Source organism: Theropithecus gelada, chromosome 14, assembly GCF_003255815.1.
Source record: "Theropithecus gelada isolate Dixy chromosome 14, Tgel_1.0, whole genome shotgun sequence".
Taxonomy (NCBI): domain Eukaryota; kingdom Metazoa; phylum Chordata; class Mammalia; order Primates; family Cercopithecidae; genus Theropithecus; species Theropithecus gelada.
Genome location: NC_037682.1, coordinates 21,390,293 through 21,408,491, shown reverse-complemented (window position 1 = coordinate 21,408,491; position 18,199 = coordinate 21,390,293). Strand labels below are relative to the sequence as shown.

The window sequence follows — 18,199 nt, the reverse complement described above, 5'->3', positions numbered from 1 at the left end:
GTCTTATATTATTCCCTGATTTTTAAAAATTAATTTTCTATGCCAAGATTTGTTTACTCTTTCTCAACACTATAGCATGGCCAGTTTTCTGGGTTTTTGTTTTGTTTGGTACTTAATGAGGGAGAAGGAAAGGGGTAAAAGAAAAAGGAAGATGTGGGCATCATTTAAGAAGGGAGGGTGAGAATACAGAAAGGAAGGAAAAGAGAGACAATTATAAGGAACTATGTGAAGAAGGAAATTGTTGACTTGGATTTATTCATACCAATTGCCTTTCTCCAGAGTGAAGTGAATTGGATGGTATTGCATTGCTAATTAGTCCCTTCATTTATAAAGGATGAGTTATATTTGTAGAAGGAAGTCTGGGGCCTGTCATTGGGTCTGGAATGGCTTATTGTGTCTTGTGGTAGTCACAGGCCTGTATTTGCTCCTGCATGCAAAGGCCACCAGCTTTCAGAGAGACTCAGCCTGCTCTTGCAGTCCTGCCTGAAAGGCAGAATTGCAAATTATAGTGCTAAATGCAAAAGAGGCTTCTCCTTATAACTCCTGGTTAGCCACTTTAGGCATAAGGTGAGTTATTTATTGTGAATTTGTGTCACTTCTTTTGGGAAGGTATCGTTGCAAACTGTGAGAAAGGATAACTTTTTTTTCCCCTTCTTGATCTAAGCCTCTACACTGGCACAACTAAAGGCAGTGTAGCAGGAGCCCAGATTTTGGAGTTGGGTGTTCAGTTTTAATTTTTGGTAAGACCCTGCTACAATGTAGTGGTTAATTTTATGACCAGGACTTTATTTTTAAAAGACTTTGACTCTAGGGAGGAAAAAGAGCCCTTAACTGATGAGGCCCTAATTTTGACACGTGTAGTGACTGGACTGGCTTTTTTCTAACAGCGGTTTTTAGGTCAGGGCTCTGGCTCTGGCTATGTGGTTGTTTGGGGAGAACATGAACCATGTTTAATCTTCTGTGGGGTGTTTGTTCAGTTGGTAAATGAGGCTGTCAGCTCTGGTCCGCATGCCAGCAAAGGCATCTGATTTTTCACATACAGCATTAGTAACATATATATTATATATATATATATAAAAGCAAGTCCAAGTCTTTGAAATATTAGAGGCAAAAGTGATGTTTTTCGCTTTCTCTACATTTACTAAAATAAATATTGTGGTTACCATGTCTGCTGCTGGGAGGATTTGTGTAGGCAGAAATCTACCCGCCTTCCTATTTTTTTTTTTTTTTTTTTTTCATTCTCCAACCCAACCAAATACTTTTTTCTTTTGGTTATACTTAAGTCCAAATTTCTGGGTTTTAAGTTTAAGTAAATACTTAGACTAGGCAATTGAAATTTCCAGTGAGCTTTCATCACATTGATTTTGAGCTTTGTCAGAAGAAAAGGCAGGCCACTGCTTTTCTTCTTTTAACTGACTTTAGTTTTAAATTTGTATTAATATCAGGAGCCTCCCAGCTTCAGATTGTGATTTGCATAGTCCTTAGCAGGCAGGGTGGTGTTGGCTGAGCATGTCAGCAACCCAGGATGGTCAACAGGGGAGTAAAAGCAGCAGCCACCTTCCTTGTGAGCCAAGTTCTAGGACTGCGGGGAGTTGGTTCATGAGACCAGCTGTACACCAGCAACTCAGGCAATTCTGAAGTAGGCTTAAGGTTCGTATGGAGATAATCTGATAATTTATTTTGTGAATCTGTGGTTGTATTTATGATAGTGATTGGCAGGAGGGACTTGGGGTCATCTTCAGTTAACCTGACCATTTTGTAGTACCTTTGCCAAGTTGGAGAAAAATGTCTTTGCTCACATTTCTCTTGGCATCCAACATGGAGAAAACCGTTAATCAATATACTTAAAAAAAGAAATCCATAACACAAGGAGTTCTTTTTCTCCTTTGAGCTGGACTAAAGCTCATACTGTGAAGTTATCAGGTCACCTGGCTCAGCTGTTTGTTTTTCATAAATTCTGCAATGCATTTGAAAAATCATATTTTTCAGGCTACTTTGTATGAATGGAAGGTGACATTTCTATTTTGTCTGTTATAGGTTCACAGGATGAGACATAAGATACAATGGCATGCTGTTTCATTTAGAATTTAAAGGAGTAAGGAAAAAAGACCCCATTTAGGCTAAGCAATAGAAGTTAGGCCTGAAGATTTCTAGCTATGACAGTTTCTGTCTGCATTCTAGGGGTCACCCCCATATCCTTTGTCTAGACCTCTTCATGTTATCAGTAGAGAAGTGAAGTTCATAGGACTTCACAAGAATCCATTTGTGAAGATGATAATGATGTAACCATATTATATACTTTTTAAATCCTAGGAATAGGAACTGTGCTACATGCTTATTATCTCTAGACCTTAGGACAAGCCTGCAAGGAAGCTATTATTATCCCCATTTTACAAAAATAAGAAAAATGAAACTCAGATTAGTAATTTGTCAGAAATCAACACAGATCTTTCTAGATCCAAAGCTCACGCCCTTTGCACTAAGCCCCCCCCCCCCCGCCCATGTCTATTTAGATTACCATTTAGTTGTAGGAAAATCATCTTGTGTTGTCAGTTCTTTGATTTGGGATCATATATAAGAACTAGATCCTTGTCAGGGACTCAGAGAGACAGAAAAGTAAATCTATTTTTTTGAAAAGACTAATGGGAAGGAAAAAATCTCTTTTCTTTTTCACATATATTTTTCTTTCCTACCTCATGCTCTTCTCCTTCTACTGCTCCAGTCCTGACTTTTTTAAAGGTTACCTTTCCAGAATCAAAATTCCATATCAGGATTATCTAAAGGCAGGATATAATTTTAATGCTTATTCTTTGATTGCTGCCCTCTCATTTCTGGCCTCCACAAAAGGGATACTGTCAGAAGCCTGAGGGAATGCTACTTCTCTTTCATGGAGGCCGTTTAATTTGACAAAGGGAAAACATGAAACTGAGAATTCTATTTAGAGTCCTGTCTGGTGATAATGATGGTCCACAGATAGCTGATCAGTAAAATGGAGACACCTTTTGCCGAAGCCGACTTTTGGCTACTCAGACCTAACTTGCAACAGGGAAAAGTAACCATGTATCTTAAAAAGCCGTGATTCAGTCTATATTTCTACCTGCACCCCATATCATCCTCCTGGGTCTTCATTGCTCTCTAAAACCTCCCCTTCAAAGACTTCACAGAGGCAAGTTAGTTCTTTGTGGACATGGTCTCAGGTAATTCTTTGGACATATATAGATGAACAGTGTGGAAAGCTGTCTATGGGTTGAATATGCTATACACATTCCCCAATTGTAAGTCCAGATTCCATCCAGTGTAGAGGTACGTTCATACTTAATCAAAGTAGCTAGCCTAGTTTCTCTACATAGTGGAAAGAGGAGCTGTTTGTTGCCTTGTGGAATTAACATGACCAAAGTTCCATGTTCTTTTGTTTTATTAGCGTGTGAGAGTTTAGAGGATTCATGGCAGGGATCTTGCTTCTCTCAAAGTGGATGTGGAAGACCTGAGCCAGGGGTATACCACTGGATTGTACCAGATCTCAAATGTACCACTTTGACACTGCTACCTAGGGTTCAGAAAAAATGCTCTGGTTCTGTAGGTAGACGCAGACTTTCCAGAGACAGCATGGCTGACATTTAGTGACTACCGCCGGTGTTCTGGGCACTGTGTTGCTGAATACTTTCCCATTCGTCCTCACAGTCAATCATGTCAAGATGGTGGCGTCGTTATTCCGTCTTCATAGTTGAAGAAGCAGGCTCAGGGTGTTTAACTTGTTCAAGGTCACATGACAAGTAAGTGGTAGACCTGGGATCCGAAGCTGTTTCCAAAGACTGTGTTCTTTCTGTGATGTTTGCTGCCTCGTGGAATCCTTGGCCATAGAGGCATCTTGTTTAGTTTCCACCTGATATCAAGTAGAAATCTGACCTAAGTGAGTGCATTTGAAGTAAAAGGGCACATTGTGCTGCTGAACGCAACACATCTTAGAACAGTTTATACCATCAGGAAGTTCTTACCTATTTTAAGTCTGAATCAGTTTCCCTGTAACTTCTACCCTTCCATTTGTCATGCTTCTAACTCTAGAGGCCATAGAGAACAATTCCCTTTTCATTCGATAATCTTTCTGATAGCCCAAGAATATTAGTCAAGGTGCATTTAGGAGACAGAAACCGCATGGTAATTTGAACAGGAAAAATTTAATCTGAAGAATTATTAACTAGTAACAGGATTTGCCTACTAAAGGGTAAAGAGAACTCTAAAGATTATAGAAAATAAACTTGGGAGAGCCCCTTCCCCAGCTAGATCTGAGATTCACACCTTACTAATCACACTCACTGGATTAGTAAAGTTTACTGAAGTGCCACAGGCCAAAGTTGACAAGCAGGAAACCCAATCATGCCCTCATCTACACATAGAATTCAACAGGAATCTGTGAACTTGCTGGGAAACTGGCTAGGGCTTTAGTGGAGCTCACCTGGAGCTACCCACAGGGAGAATTTTGGCTGAGTTGCTGGTGGGGCATCCACAGAACTTGCTGGGAAGCTGCCTGGAGGGGTGCTGTTAAGTTCACTGGGAAGCCTGTTGGGGTGTGCTAGAACCTGTTGGGAAGCCGCCCCAGGGAAGAGGTGCTACTTACACTTGCTAGAGACAAGTGCCCCTGCCTGCCTGCCTGCCTGCCTGCCTGCTGGCCAGGCACTACTGGAGCAAGAAGTATAAAAGGCATACCAGAACCAGGAAGAAAGCCACCCCCACGCACTGCACTGGCCCTTCAGTGCCCTGTACTGACCCAGTGTGACGCCATGCCAGCTGGCAAAGGAGACATGATTGCAGGGTCCAGTTCGGCTATCACTAACAGGGCAATGATGACTACAGTTGAAACTGAGAGGCAATAAAGTGATAAGTGGCACACTTCATTTCTTTAAGCATTCTATAGAAAGCCTGGATACAGATGCCTGCACTATCTTTGTTATTTCTTCTCAACTATTTTCTGGGCTTGTTGGTACTTCTCTTAACGTTGTGGTACCCAAATCTGAACAGAGTCTAACTCTGATTTCTGAGTGTAATCCGGGTACCGTGAACATCCCTGAGATCGTTTCAGGAGATCCAGGATATGGAAATTATTTTCATAATCACACTTAGTCATAATTTATCTTTCCACTTCTTTTATTCTCTCACAAATGTACAGTAGAGTTCTCCAGAATCTACAGGTCATGAGTGACATCATTTCCCACAGCTAATGGAATGTGTGCTTGTATATTTTCATGTATTTCATGTTTTAAAATTTCCTTAGTTTTAATTACTAATATAGTAAGTAGTGTGTTTATGTGTGTGTTTGTGCATGTGTGCACACACGTGTGTGTGTGTATCCTATATAAACAAAATCTCTTTGGGATTTTCAATAATTTTTAAGAGCATAAAGGGATTCTGAGACCAAAAGTTTTGAAAACCACTGGTCTGGTAGGTAGGGCTATAACCTCCTTCATTTTAGATGTTACGGTACAGGGGTCCCCAACCCCAGGCCATGAACCCGTAGCCATCTGTGACCTGTTAGGAACCGAGCTGCACAGCAGGAGGAATGGTGGGTACCGCCTGAACTCCGCCTCCTGTAGGATCAGGGGCAGCATTAGATTCTCACTAGAGTGAGAACCCTATTGTGAACGGCTCATGCAGGGATCTAGGTTGCGCGCCCCTTATGAGAATCTAATGCCGAATGATCTGAGGTGGAGTAGTTTCATCCTAAAACCATCCCTGCCCCACCTTCCCCCCCATTCATGGAAAAATTTTCTTCCTCAGAACTGGTCCCTGGTGCCAAAAAGGTTGAGGACCACTGTTACAATGTATTCATGTTTTACAAGGATTTGGAAACGGTAGTTGTATGACAGGGATTTTATTTATCTGATATAGGAAGTAGGGATCAAGCAAGAATAAGAATGATTGCTGGAGAAAGTGATTGAACCTTACTAGTTTTGTTCCAGATCCAGAGAAACATGGAATTCTGAAGCTGCAGGTCCTTTTTGGTCTTTTAATGCTAAACAGACTTAAGTTCAAATACTAGCTTTATTATTTTCTGTGTATCACTGGGCAAGTTAATTAACCTCTCTGAGCCGTGAAAATACTACTTTGTAAATAATTCCTGCCTCATAAGGTTGTCAGGAGGATTGAATGACAGTGCATCTGTAAAGCATCTAGCATATATTAGTTGCTTAACAAAGTCCACTTCTCCCTTTCCCTCTGCTTATTCTTGTCCTGAGAAGAATGGACTTGCTTAACATCCCATAGATAATGCAGAATTCAGGCCTCCAGTCTTTCAGTCATGTGTTCGTGCATTATTCCAAAGATGTTTATCAATTATGTGCCAAGAATTAACTATAATTAACTGTTGATATTGATGAAAAGGCAGTGGCCCATAGGGTTATTTCTTTGGTCATGGATTCAGCCCTTTCCCAAACACACTTTTTGGAGCTGACCACTCTCTTTTAGGCTCTGTGCCACAGGTTTATTTTAAGACCATGAATCTCTTCCTTGACTACAAGGCCTCTCACTTGCACAGGCCCCTTCCGAGACCCTGGGAGTGCCGCAACAGTGTGTTCTACAACCAGGTATATTACAACTATGCAGAAGTAAAACATTTTACATGCAGTCAGTTAAGACAGCTTTTCCCTACTGACTTTCCCTGTATCATACTTCTCCTTCATTATGGTGACTTTGGAGTGGCCATGAGCGCTTTGGGACTTCAAGACCCACAAAAATGAGATTTTTCTACAATGACATGATGGACTTTTTGAAAGCAGTATGATACCTAGCCTTCCTATTCTCGTTTGATAAATGTGTAACAAACAAACTGCCCTCTGACATCTATGGACATGGGTACTGTACCAAAGAAGTTTGAATTTCATCTCTGCTAAATGCAGTGTTTTAAAACAAAGAACCTGTGGTTCAATTACTCCAGTCATTTCATAAAGTAGAATGGGAAAAAAATATAAGGCAAGTCATGGGTTGGTGCTTCTTTAGTATACTAGAAAATCCCACATAATTGGACCTAGAAATTTGATATTTACTTTGTAAATTGGTCATGATGAGAAACCAAACCTAGTGAGTCAGGGGGAGGGGATACAGTGCTGAGTTAAGGAAGCTACACTAATTCAATGAAACATACTTTGATGAGGGGTGGATTTTAGCGGCACTGAAAGCTGTTTGATTGCATGACGGAGGTGGGCACGTCGGGGCAGACATCTTCAGCACATACACTGTATTTCCTAGAACAGCTACAGGCAAGTTTTCAGCTAGGATAGACTTACCTGGAAGTATTTTACAGAGTATTTACCACAGGTGGGTAGAGTTCTGATATTAAAGTCTTGATCCTGAGAATGAGGTAATGCAGACTTTATTTTTCTTCCTGTCATTGTGACCTTGGTCGAGTCGTTTGGCTTCTCTGCCTCTCAATTGTGAGTTGAAGCCAATGTGTTCATTCTAGTTAGGACAGTGTTGAGAATTAGTAATGTTACAAGGATTTAGAAAGGATAAATATGTATGTATATTGTATGTGTGTATATGTGTTGTGTATGTGTGTGTGTATGTACAGTATATATAGTTTTTATAATAATAAAGATGCATCTGTGAGAATCTCCCCTGGCACAGTTGTACCTTTGGATTTGATGAGAGCCATGGATAGAAGTTGATTCTTCTATCTCATTTGTGATGTCATGCTTTTACTACTTTATCTCCTCACAAAATTAAGAGAATAGTAAATACCTTTTCCCTTTTTCCAGATTCTCTCTGGCCCAAAATCCGGGTTCCATTAAAAGTTGTGAGGACTGCTGAAAACAAGTTAAGTAACCGTTTCTTCCCTTATGATGAAATCGAGACGGAAGCTGTTCTGGCCATTGATGATGACATCATTATGCTGACCTCTGACGAGCTGCAATTTGGTTATGAGGTAAGGAGGTTTTACACCGTATGTTTATATGTTTAATATTACTTTCTATGACTGCTTGTCTTTCCTAAAAAAGAGTATTGTATTTCCTTCTTAAAAGTCAGAATTCCTAAAATCTGCCAGTAGAGTCCAAAAGGTGTGCATAAGAGTGTGGGTTATGAAGCTGTTCTGTGAAGCACTGGAGAAACCCTATTCCAAAATGGCAACTGTGCCTTCCACTGGTTTTGGGAACTCCCAAAGAGAGTCCCAGGGGACAATTTCAAAAGAGCATCTATAGCATTTAACAAGCACTTAATTGATGTCTCCTTGAATACCACTTCCTTTGACTCAAGCAGCTGGGCACTGCAACAATAAAAACATCAATGAGTGAAGAAGCTGGCGACACTGACAAACAAAGCAGACCCTGTTGATGACTTTCTTTCTGAGTTTTAAGTGGAGAGGCTGGCTGCCTGTCTTTAGGGAGAAACATTCCCTATCACCGTTTATTCAATGAGGCTGATGGATTAGGCTGGGTTCAAGGGTTAAGTATGGAGACCAGTAAAGGTCTCCCCAGGGGAAAGTGCCAGAGTCGAGGCCTGGTGAAAAGCAATAGGAATTGATGGGCCCTGTCAGGGTGTACGTGAGATGCATGATGACGACAGGCGGAGGCCTGCGGCTGGGGGTAGAGGTGGTATCAGACTTAAGCACGCAGAGTGTTCAAGTCATTTAGCTATAGCTGGCTCAGGGGAAAGGGGAGTGAGGTAACCATTTTCTTTAGTTAACTGAGGATTTGTTGAATTTGGGGTTCTTAAATCATACTTTTTTTTAGTGAAGCTATATTTAGTACATGTATTTATTATAGAAATGTATTTTTAAACACTTAAATCGAAGGTGGATTTTAAGGGAAAGGAAAAGGAATCCACTCCCCCCGACACTTATCACCACCACCAAAAATTAAAAGCTCAAGTTTTCCCAGGTTTTTAAAAAAATGTAGCTTCATTTGAGTGTAAAAGAAATTGTTATGAAATAGATTGATATGTAATGCCCTGGGTGATGTAGTTACTGACCAATGAAAGGCATGAGAGTAGTTAATAAAACATACATTCATCTTTTTGGATTTATTTTTATTCGTAGAAGATGACTTTTACAGCATAGTGTCTAGGGTGTTGGATGATATTTAGTATACTATTATTCCCATTTTAAAAACAAATTGCCTACTTGTTTTTCTAATCAAGTCATGGAAAAAAGACTAATTTTTTTTTTTTTTTTTTTTTGCCAGTGATTTCTCTCTTCATTGCATATAATGGCTTCAAATGCTACTCATCTGTTTATTTTTGTGGCAAAAGAGAGGTGGAAAAAAGGAATGTTCAAAACAGCATGGCCAAGATGGACAGAGTGCTGTCTCTTTAGTATTTTCAGTTGGTCTAAAGGAAGACTGCTAAAAGAAGGGTGGGCTAAATGTATTCCTTTGATTTCTTTCAACCCTGAGTTTGTTTTAAGCAACTAAGAATATGTTAACGAGAGGAAGTTTTGCAGCACTTAAAGGGACTGAACTCGAATCTTTACCTCTTTCCTCTGATTATTTGTGTTTGATTCCATATTACCTCTAAAGAAGTAATTATTAGAAGAGTGAAACCAGGAAGCTTTCTTATCTCTGTTAGGCACAATCTCCAGACGCTATGGAAGGAACAACTTTGATAACAACCTTGTATATACAACTTACTATGTTCCTGTCAACGTCCTGAGTGTTTCCATACATTACTTATGATCTTGGCCCAGGCCTGCAAAGCAGGTATGTTTTTCTCATTCTGTACTGAGACTAAGTAAGGTTAGATAACTTGCCTATAGTCACACAGCTAATAAGTGGAAGAATTGGGATTTAAATCCAAATTTTTCTGACACTGTGCTGTCTTCCCTGAGGATTTTACTGTGAGTGACATTTGCCTGAGATCAGTGGTCCTCAGAAGTAGTACTTACAGTCATCAGCATATCATTTGCCTGTCACAAAATTATTTTGACTCTAAGGCAAACAAATACATTTTTTAGGTACCCCTACCATTGGTGCTTTAGGGCCTCTGTGCCCAAATTCCTGCTGTATCACTGACCGATTTATGATGATGAACAGGTTATTTAATCTCTCTGGAACATAGTTCATTCTTATATAAAATGGTAATGACAGTATCTACTTCATGAGGTTATTATTTGCATTGGATGAAATTACATAGTGCCTCCCACATGGAAAGTGAGATTCCCCAGTCTAGGTTGGGTTCAGAGCACTCTATACCTCTTTGTGAGCAAATAATGGTGAACTATGTTGTTTAGTGTCTTTTTTTCCTTTTGGAATGTAAGCACCAAAGGGCAGTAAGTACACCTCCTGTGTGATGGACAGTAGACTGTACACTTTACAGATGCCATGTTAGCTGCTGCTGCTGTTATCATTATGACTACTGCTATTTTCATTATTCCATTCATGATTCTACTATGATTCACGAAAGAGATTGTTGTTTTCATTATTCAGAAGGGACATTTCTATCTTGAAGAAGGGACTCAGTTTAGTGTTGAATCAAGAGACAAAAGATCATGATGCTCCTAAATCCTGCTTTTTATGCTGAAGCCTAGGATTGATTTTCATGCAGGAATTGGGAGCAGGCTTGACTGATTAAGGGAATAAATAAGTAAACATTTACATCCTAAGGGAGTTATATTGGATCCCAGAATTACTATTTTGTGGTGTTATCACAGTCCCTTGGGATTATATCTGTCTTCTTAATCTCTACTCATCCTTCAACACTCAGCTCGGCTGTTACTATCTCGAAGCTTTCAGAGAGTCCCCAGTCAGGTTGGATTCAGAGCACTCTGTATGTCTTTGTGAGCAAATAATTGTGAACTATGTTGGTATAGTGTCTGTTTTTCCTTCTAGAATGTAAGCAGCAAACGGCAGGAACCATGGCTCTCTTATTCATTGCTGTGTCCTCTGTGCCTAACCCAGTTCATTGTATTCAGTAGTTAATTCAGTAACATTTGATTAATGAATAAATCTCCCTTACCAACACACATATGAAAGATATAGAGAAGATTATTCTGGCCTGTATGCCCTTCCACTTTACCATGATCCATAATCTGGTTACATCCATTTTGGAAAACAGTTTGGAGTTTAAAATGTTAAACATACATCTAGCTTATGACCAGCCATTCTTCCCATGGGTATTTACCCTAGAGAAATGACAACATATGTCTGTACAAATACTTGTATGCTAACATTGAAAGCAGCTTTTATTTGTAGTAGGCAAAAACTGGAGAAAATAAAACAATGTCTATCAACAGTTGACTGGATAAACATTGTGATACATCCATAGAGTAGAATATGGCTCAGTAATAAGTAACTATTGATACATGCAGCAACATGGACATTTTTCAAAATAATTATGCTAAGTTAATGAAGCAGGATGAAAAAGAGAACATACCTTATGATTCCATATATATGAAATTCTAGAAAGTGCAAACTAACCCTAGAGATAGAAAGATCAGTGGTTGCCTGGAAGGTAAGTGGGAAGGGTCAGGCTGTAAAGGGCAGGAGGGACGAATAACAGAGGGGTACAAAAAACTTTTAGGGGAAATGGATATGTTCATTATTTTAATTGGGGTAATGGTTTTACTGGTGTATACAGATGCCAACACATGTCAAATTATACACTTTAAATAACTATTTATTGTATATCAGCTATATTTCCAAAAAGCTACAAGAAAAGTTACTTATACTCTAGCAGTAGCATAAAAACTGAAATACTTGAAAAATTCAACAAAATGTGTGCCAGATATGTTTAGTGAAACCTAAAAAATGTTGCCAAGAGAAATTGAAGAACAACTTCATAATTGGAAAGATATAGCATGCTTGTGGATCCAAAGACTCAGTATTGTTACCATGTAAATTCTCCCCAAATTGTATAGATTCAAAGAAATCCAATCAAAATCCCAGAAGGCTTTTTGTTATTGAAATTGACAAGCTAAAATTGAAATGGAAATGCATCAGACCTGAAAAAGTCAAAGCAATTAAAAAAATAGTAACAAAGTTGCAGGACTTACACTCCCTGTTTTCAAACTTGCTATAAACCTACGGTAATCAAGACATGATAGTATTGGGATAAATTTAGATATATAGGACAATGAAACAGAATAAAGAGTTTAGAAATGGACCACACATGTATGGCCTTGTACACTTGGTGGGAATGTAAATTGATACAACTGTTTTAGAAAATAGTATAGATGTTCCTTAAAAAACTAAAAATAGAACTGCCATATGATCCAGCAACCCCACTTCTGGGTATACATCCAAAGGAATTGAAATCAGTATATTGAAGAGATATCTGCACTCTCATATTCATTGCAGCGTTGTTCACAATAGCGAAGATGTGGAATCAACCTAAGTATCCATAAACAGATGAGTGGATAAAGAAAATGTGATACATATGCACAATGGAATACTATTCAGCTTGAAAAAAGAATGAAATTTTATCATTTGTGACAACATGAATGAATCTAGAGGACATTATGCTATCTAGAGGGCAGGCACAAAAGGACAAATATTGTATTATCTCACTAAATGCAGAATCTAAAAGTCCGACCTCATTGAAGTAGAGAGTAGAATGGTGGTTACCAGACGTTGGAGAGAAAGGCGGGTAAAGGGGAAATATTGGTCAAAAGGTATAAAGTTTCAGTTAGAGAGGAGGAATAGTTCTGGTGATCTATTCACAGTAAGGTGACTATAGTTAGTAATGACATATATTATATTTCAGTATTGCTAAAAGAATGGATTTTAAATTTTTCCAGCACAAAGAAATAAGTATGCAAGGTGATGGATTAGTCTGATTTGCTTATCTACAATGTGTATGTGTATGGAGCTATCACATTGTACCCCATAAATATATATAATTATAACTTGTCAATAAGAATAACTTCTTTAAAAAAGCTGAATAGGATTAAACAGAGGGGGAAAGGGTGGGTTGAGCAAAAATTACTGCTTGAAGCATTTTTTAAAAGATGATATAGGCTGGGCGCGGTGGCTCACACCTGCAATCCCAGCATTTTGGGAGGCTGAGGCAGGTGAATCATGAGGTCAGGAGTTTGAGACCAGTCTGGCCAATGTGATGAAACCCCATCTCCACTTAAAATACAAAAAATTAGCTGGGTGTGGTGGTGTGAGCCTGTAATACCAGCTACTCAGGAGGCTGAGGCAGGAGAATCACATGAATTTGGGAGGCAGAGGTTGCCATGAGCCAAGATCGCACCATTGCACTCCAGCCTGGGTGACAGTATGAGACTTCATCTCAAACAAAAAAATAAAATAAAAATATAAATAAATAAATAAGTAAATAAAGGATGATATAGAGATATAACACACACAAAAATCCTCAACATCATAGTCATTACAGCAATTTTAAAATAAAAGCACAGTGAGTTTACCACTATATCTCCACTAGAATGGCTATAAGTAAAATTAAAAAGAATGACAATACTGAGTATTGATGAGGCTGTGGAGCAACTTGAACTCATACATTACTGGTGAAAATGTGAACTGGTACAACCAATTTAGAAAACAGTTTGGCATATAAAACATTTTTTATATGACCCAGCTTCCAAAAGAAATAAATATGTGCAGACATATGTCTACATAAAGACTTATCCTTATAAGATCCCTAAACTAGAAACATCAGCTGGTAATGGATAAACAGAATGTGGAATATCTATACAGGGGAGTACTACACAGCAATAAAAAGAAAGAAATGGATACATGCAGCAACATGGATAAATCTCAGAAGTGTGATGCTAAGTGAACAAAGTCAGAGGTTGGAGGCTACTGACTGTATGACTCCATGTATATGAAATTCTAGAGTAGAGAAAACTACATTGCCAGGGCTGGGGGATGGGATTGACCACAAAAAAGCAAGAAGAAGCTTTTCAGGTGATGGAAATGTTTTATATTATGATATGGTAGTGGTTATAATAATTATATACACTTGTCAACACTCAGTGAATTATATCTTTAAAATTGATAGTTTTTATTGTAAGTAAACTCTTTCAAAACTGGAAAAAAAATTTGTGGGATGCACCTAAAGCAGTGCTTATGGGAAAATTATAGCATTAAATGCTTATAAAAAGAAGTAAAGTCTAAAACAGTGACCAAAAGTTCATTCTATTTTAAGAACCTAGAAAAAGAAGAGTAAATTAAACTCAAAGCAAGTAGAAGGAAGGAAGCAAGGTAAATGCTAAATTAGTGAAGTAGAAAACACCAACAGAGAAAATTTACAGATCCAGCATCTTATAGCAATAATCAGAATGTTCCAAAATTACTCATTATACCAGGAACCAGGAAATTGCAACTTCAATGAGAAAAGATAATTAACAGATGCCAACAAGGTGACACAGATGTTGGAATTATCTGATAAAGATTTTTAAAAGGTTATCACAAAAAAGGCTCTAATAAGCAATTATGAGTACTGTTAAAACAAATGGAAAACAGAAAGTTTCAGTAAAAAGAAGATATAAAGAAGAACTAAATGGAAATTTCAAAACTGATTACAATACCTAAAATTGAAAACTCACTGGATGGGCTCAGTAGGAGAATGGAGATAACTAGAAAAAACTGGAGAACTTGAAGATAAATCAATAGGAATTCTCCAGTGTAAACAACAGAGAAGAAATAGATAGGCGAAAAATGAACAGAGCTTCAGGGACTTGTGGGACAATCACAAAAGATATAATATTGTGTCATTAGAATTTCAGAAGAAGAGAAAGAATGTGGGACTGAAGAAACATTTGAAGAAATAATGGCTAAAAACGTCCCAAATTAGCAAGAGACTTAAATGTACAGACTCAAGAAGCTGAACCAACTGTAAACACGCAAAGAATAAATAGCATAAATTTACATAAATTGTATAACCTGAATAAATTGTAGCAATACTTCTTATTTCAGATAGTAATTAGAAAAGAAGAAAAATAAACTGGTCTATATATCCAAGTATATATACATAAGGAAAGGAGAAAATATGCATAGGTACCACATTCTTTGCTTCTGTTGCTTGATCTCCAGACCATAGTTAATATTTGTAACTTTCTTCTATCCATTCCATGTTCCCTTCCTTCCCAACCAGCACCCTTGCATATTTACTACAGACTCAATTTCTTTAATGTCTCTAATACTATTCAGATTTTCTTCTTGTATTGGTTTTGATAAATCGTATTTTCCAAGGAATTGTTCATTTTTTCTAAATTACAAAATGTACTGGTATAAAGTCATTCATAATATTCTCTTATTGTTTAAAGCCTGTAAGATTTGGAATGATATACTCTTTTTCATTCCTGATACTGGCAATTTTTGTTTTATCTCTTTCTTGATGAATCTTGTTGGAGATTTATCTATAATCTTTTCAAAGAATTGATTTTTTTTTTTTTTTTTTAAAAGACAGAGGGTCTCACTCCATCACCCAGGCTGGTGTGCAGTGGTGCGATTGTAGCTAACTGTAACTTCAAACTCCTGGGCTCAAGTGATTCTCCTGCCTCAGTCTCCCCAGTTGCTAGGACTACAGAATTGTCCCACTATGCTAATTTTTTTTTTTTTTTTTTTTTTTGTAGACGGGGTCTTGCTATGTTGTTGTGGGCTGGTCTTGAACTCCTGGTTTCAAGGAATCCTCCTGCCTCAGCCTCCCAAAGCACTGGGGTTACAGGCATGAGCCACTCCACCTGGCCTCAACTTTTAATTTTTGTTGATTTTTCTCTTGTGCTTTTTTTTGTATTTAATTACTACTCCTTTCTTGATTAATTTCTTTCTCTTCTTTGATGAATTTACGTTGCTGCTGTTTTCTAGCCTTTTGACTTGATAGATCAGCTCATTGAGTTCAATATTTGTTTTTCTAATATATGCATATAAAGCTATAAATTACTCTTCAATTGCTGCCTTAGGTGCATTTCCAAATTTTGATGTGTCATATTTCTATTGTCTTTAAGCTTAGAATATTTTCTGATTTCCATTGTATTATCTTCTTTGACCCATAGTTATATAAAAGTACATAGCTTATTTTTGTCAAATGTTTAAGTTAATAGTTTTCTTACGTATTTCCGGCTTCATTCTACTGTGGTCAGAAAATATACTCTATGATTTTATTATTTTAGAATTTGTTGAGACTGTGTGGCCCCATGAAAAGTCTATTTTGGTAAATGTTTGATGTGTGATTAAAAAGAGGGCACATCTGCCACTATGGATTTAATGTTCTTACTAGGCCAGTTAGGTAAGTCTAGCTACCTCAGCACCTTTAGCATAATCGAAATATCCCCTTGCCGTTGCTTGTTCTCTGAAATAAGCATCTCTATTTCTTCTTTTTTCTATAGCCTTTATCATTTCTGTAATAGTTAAATTCATTATCCTACTTAAAATTAAAAATGGTTTAAATACAGTATTTACTATAAGAGAATCAAAGAGAAAACATGCACCAGACCTTTTTAGCTGTTGCCCCAAAGAATTTTTAAGAGGCCTGGAGAGACAGCAGTCTCCCATTTGGGAATTTTTAAGAAAAGGAAGCCCGCAATCCCCCAGCATTTAGAGTGGTTTTCCTAGTTCTGCTTGGACACAGAAGAATAGACCAAGTGATTTCCTGAGATCCCTTTGGGTGTAATGATTCTAAACCATCAGAAGTACAGCCAGATCTGTAAGGTGTGATTCTGTGTGGAAAAGTACCAAACTTCAACACGTAAAAAATGTCAGATTCCTTCACTTTCTTGTGGAACACAGAGAGACTGTGTGTGTTAAGATAAGGGTGTATTTGCTGGTGATAGCCAACAGCGTATTGAAATTGAAGAAAGAAATCAAGAAGTTATTTTAATGGAGGAGACAGAGCCGAATATGGTGAACCAGATCTTACTTCGTTCAGGATTCTAACGATACTTGTATTGAGGAATAACATGTAGATTCAAGCCCTAGACTTCCAGCATGTTTTTCACAAGTACGAAGGCATCCTAAGGCAGTGCTTATGTTAAAGAGTTGGAAGAATTGATTTACAGAGACCATTTTAAAGCAACTGGCTCCAGGTCTTGCTAAAGGAACATAAAGCAGTAATTAAAGGCCAGTTCACAGATTGCACACTTCCAAGAGCTATGAGAGAAACTTGGGCCTAGTGTAAGAGGGAAGAGATGTAAGATAAATGATGAGGGGAGATCTACCTGGATATTAGCTTGCAAATTGATAGTGAACTCTAGAATCACTCTCCAGGAGAAAGTTATTAGAGCCACAATAGTCCTTTCTCCATCCTTTGTCAAATCATTGCACAAATAGATGATGCCAATACGCTCTATTGGGATACACAGACGAGGCTGTGGCACACTAGATGTGACCCACCTGAGGCCTCACTGCTGATGGGTGAGGATTAGATCTTTACATGCTCATTACCCATTCATAGCACCCCAGTCAGAAAGCTCTGTTTAAAAGAAACAGTGTCAGAATGTGAAGATCTTAGGATCATCCTGTCACTTCAGGCTTTATTGCTGAGAAAACTGAAGGGCACAGGGGTTAAGTTACTTCTTTGGGGTGTTAAATGTACATTGAATATAACCCTTAAAGGTACAGCATAGCAAGTTCTTGGGAACGAAAGGCTAGACCGTGTAGGAAAGCCCGTTTTCTTCCAGCGTCTGTGACTTGAGCACACAGACATTTGGACCGAATACCGGGTATCATTATTTATTTAATTGGAAGACAACAGAGGGGTTATTTGTGTGTTTATATGGATCGTATTTCCTGTTGGAAGGCAAAGGGCTTTGGGAAATGTTCCATTCTCTCTCCAGCCCTGAAATCAGGAGCTAGGAATGATCTTCTCTGGCCCTGCGTGTTTCTGACTTGTTTGACAAGCTCTAGTGAGCTACCAGATGTGGAAATTCTTTTCAGCCTGGGATAATTTATTTATCTGTTTATGTATTTTACTAGGAAAGTATCTATTGAGTTCTTGATACTCATTTGCGAGGGACTCCTAGGGGAACAGTAGCAGCGTATAGTGTTACTTGAATGTTTGATTTTTTTTTTCCAAGGCTGTCTGCTTTTATTTCAGATCTGAGAGCTGGGAAATAAAAAGCAACTTATTCCTCCTCCCCTCCTCCACCTTTGAGAGAGACAGTTTAAAACATGTGGCAGAAAATGAGCCATGGAGACTTGGCTGAATGTATGAATCTGTGAATTTACTTTTTCTTTCATTCTTTGATCCTCATTTCCAACCATAAAAATTACTAGTAACACTTAAGTGTTGAACATTTTCACCTGAGAGATGTGAA

General features: G+C 38.2%; 1 protein-coding gene across 1 annotated transcript in view; it reads left to right on the top strand.

Moving 5' to 3' along the window:
• EXT2 (exostosin glycosyltransferase 2) overlaps positions 1 to 18,199 on the top strand; it is a 157,080-nt gene that overhangs the window by 113,028 nt on the left and 25,853 nt on the right. The window contains 1 exon segment of the mRNA XM_025356328.1: positions 7,749 to 7,915. Within this exon segment, the coding sequence (XP_025212113.1) occupies positions 7,749 to 7,915 (167 nt within the window).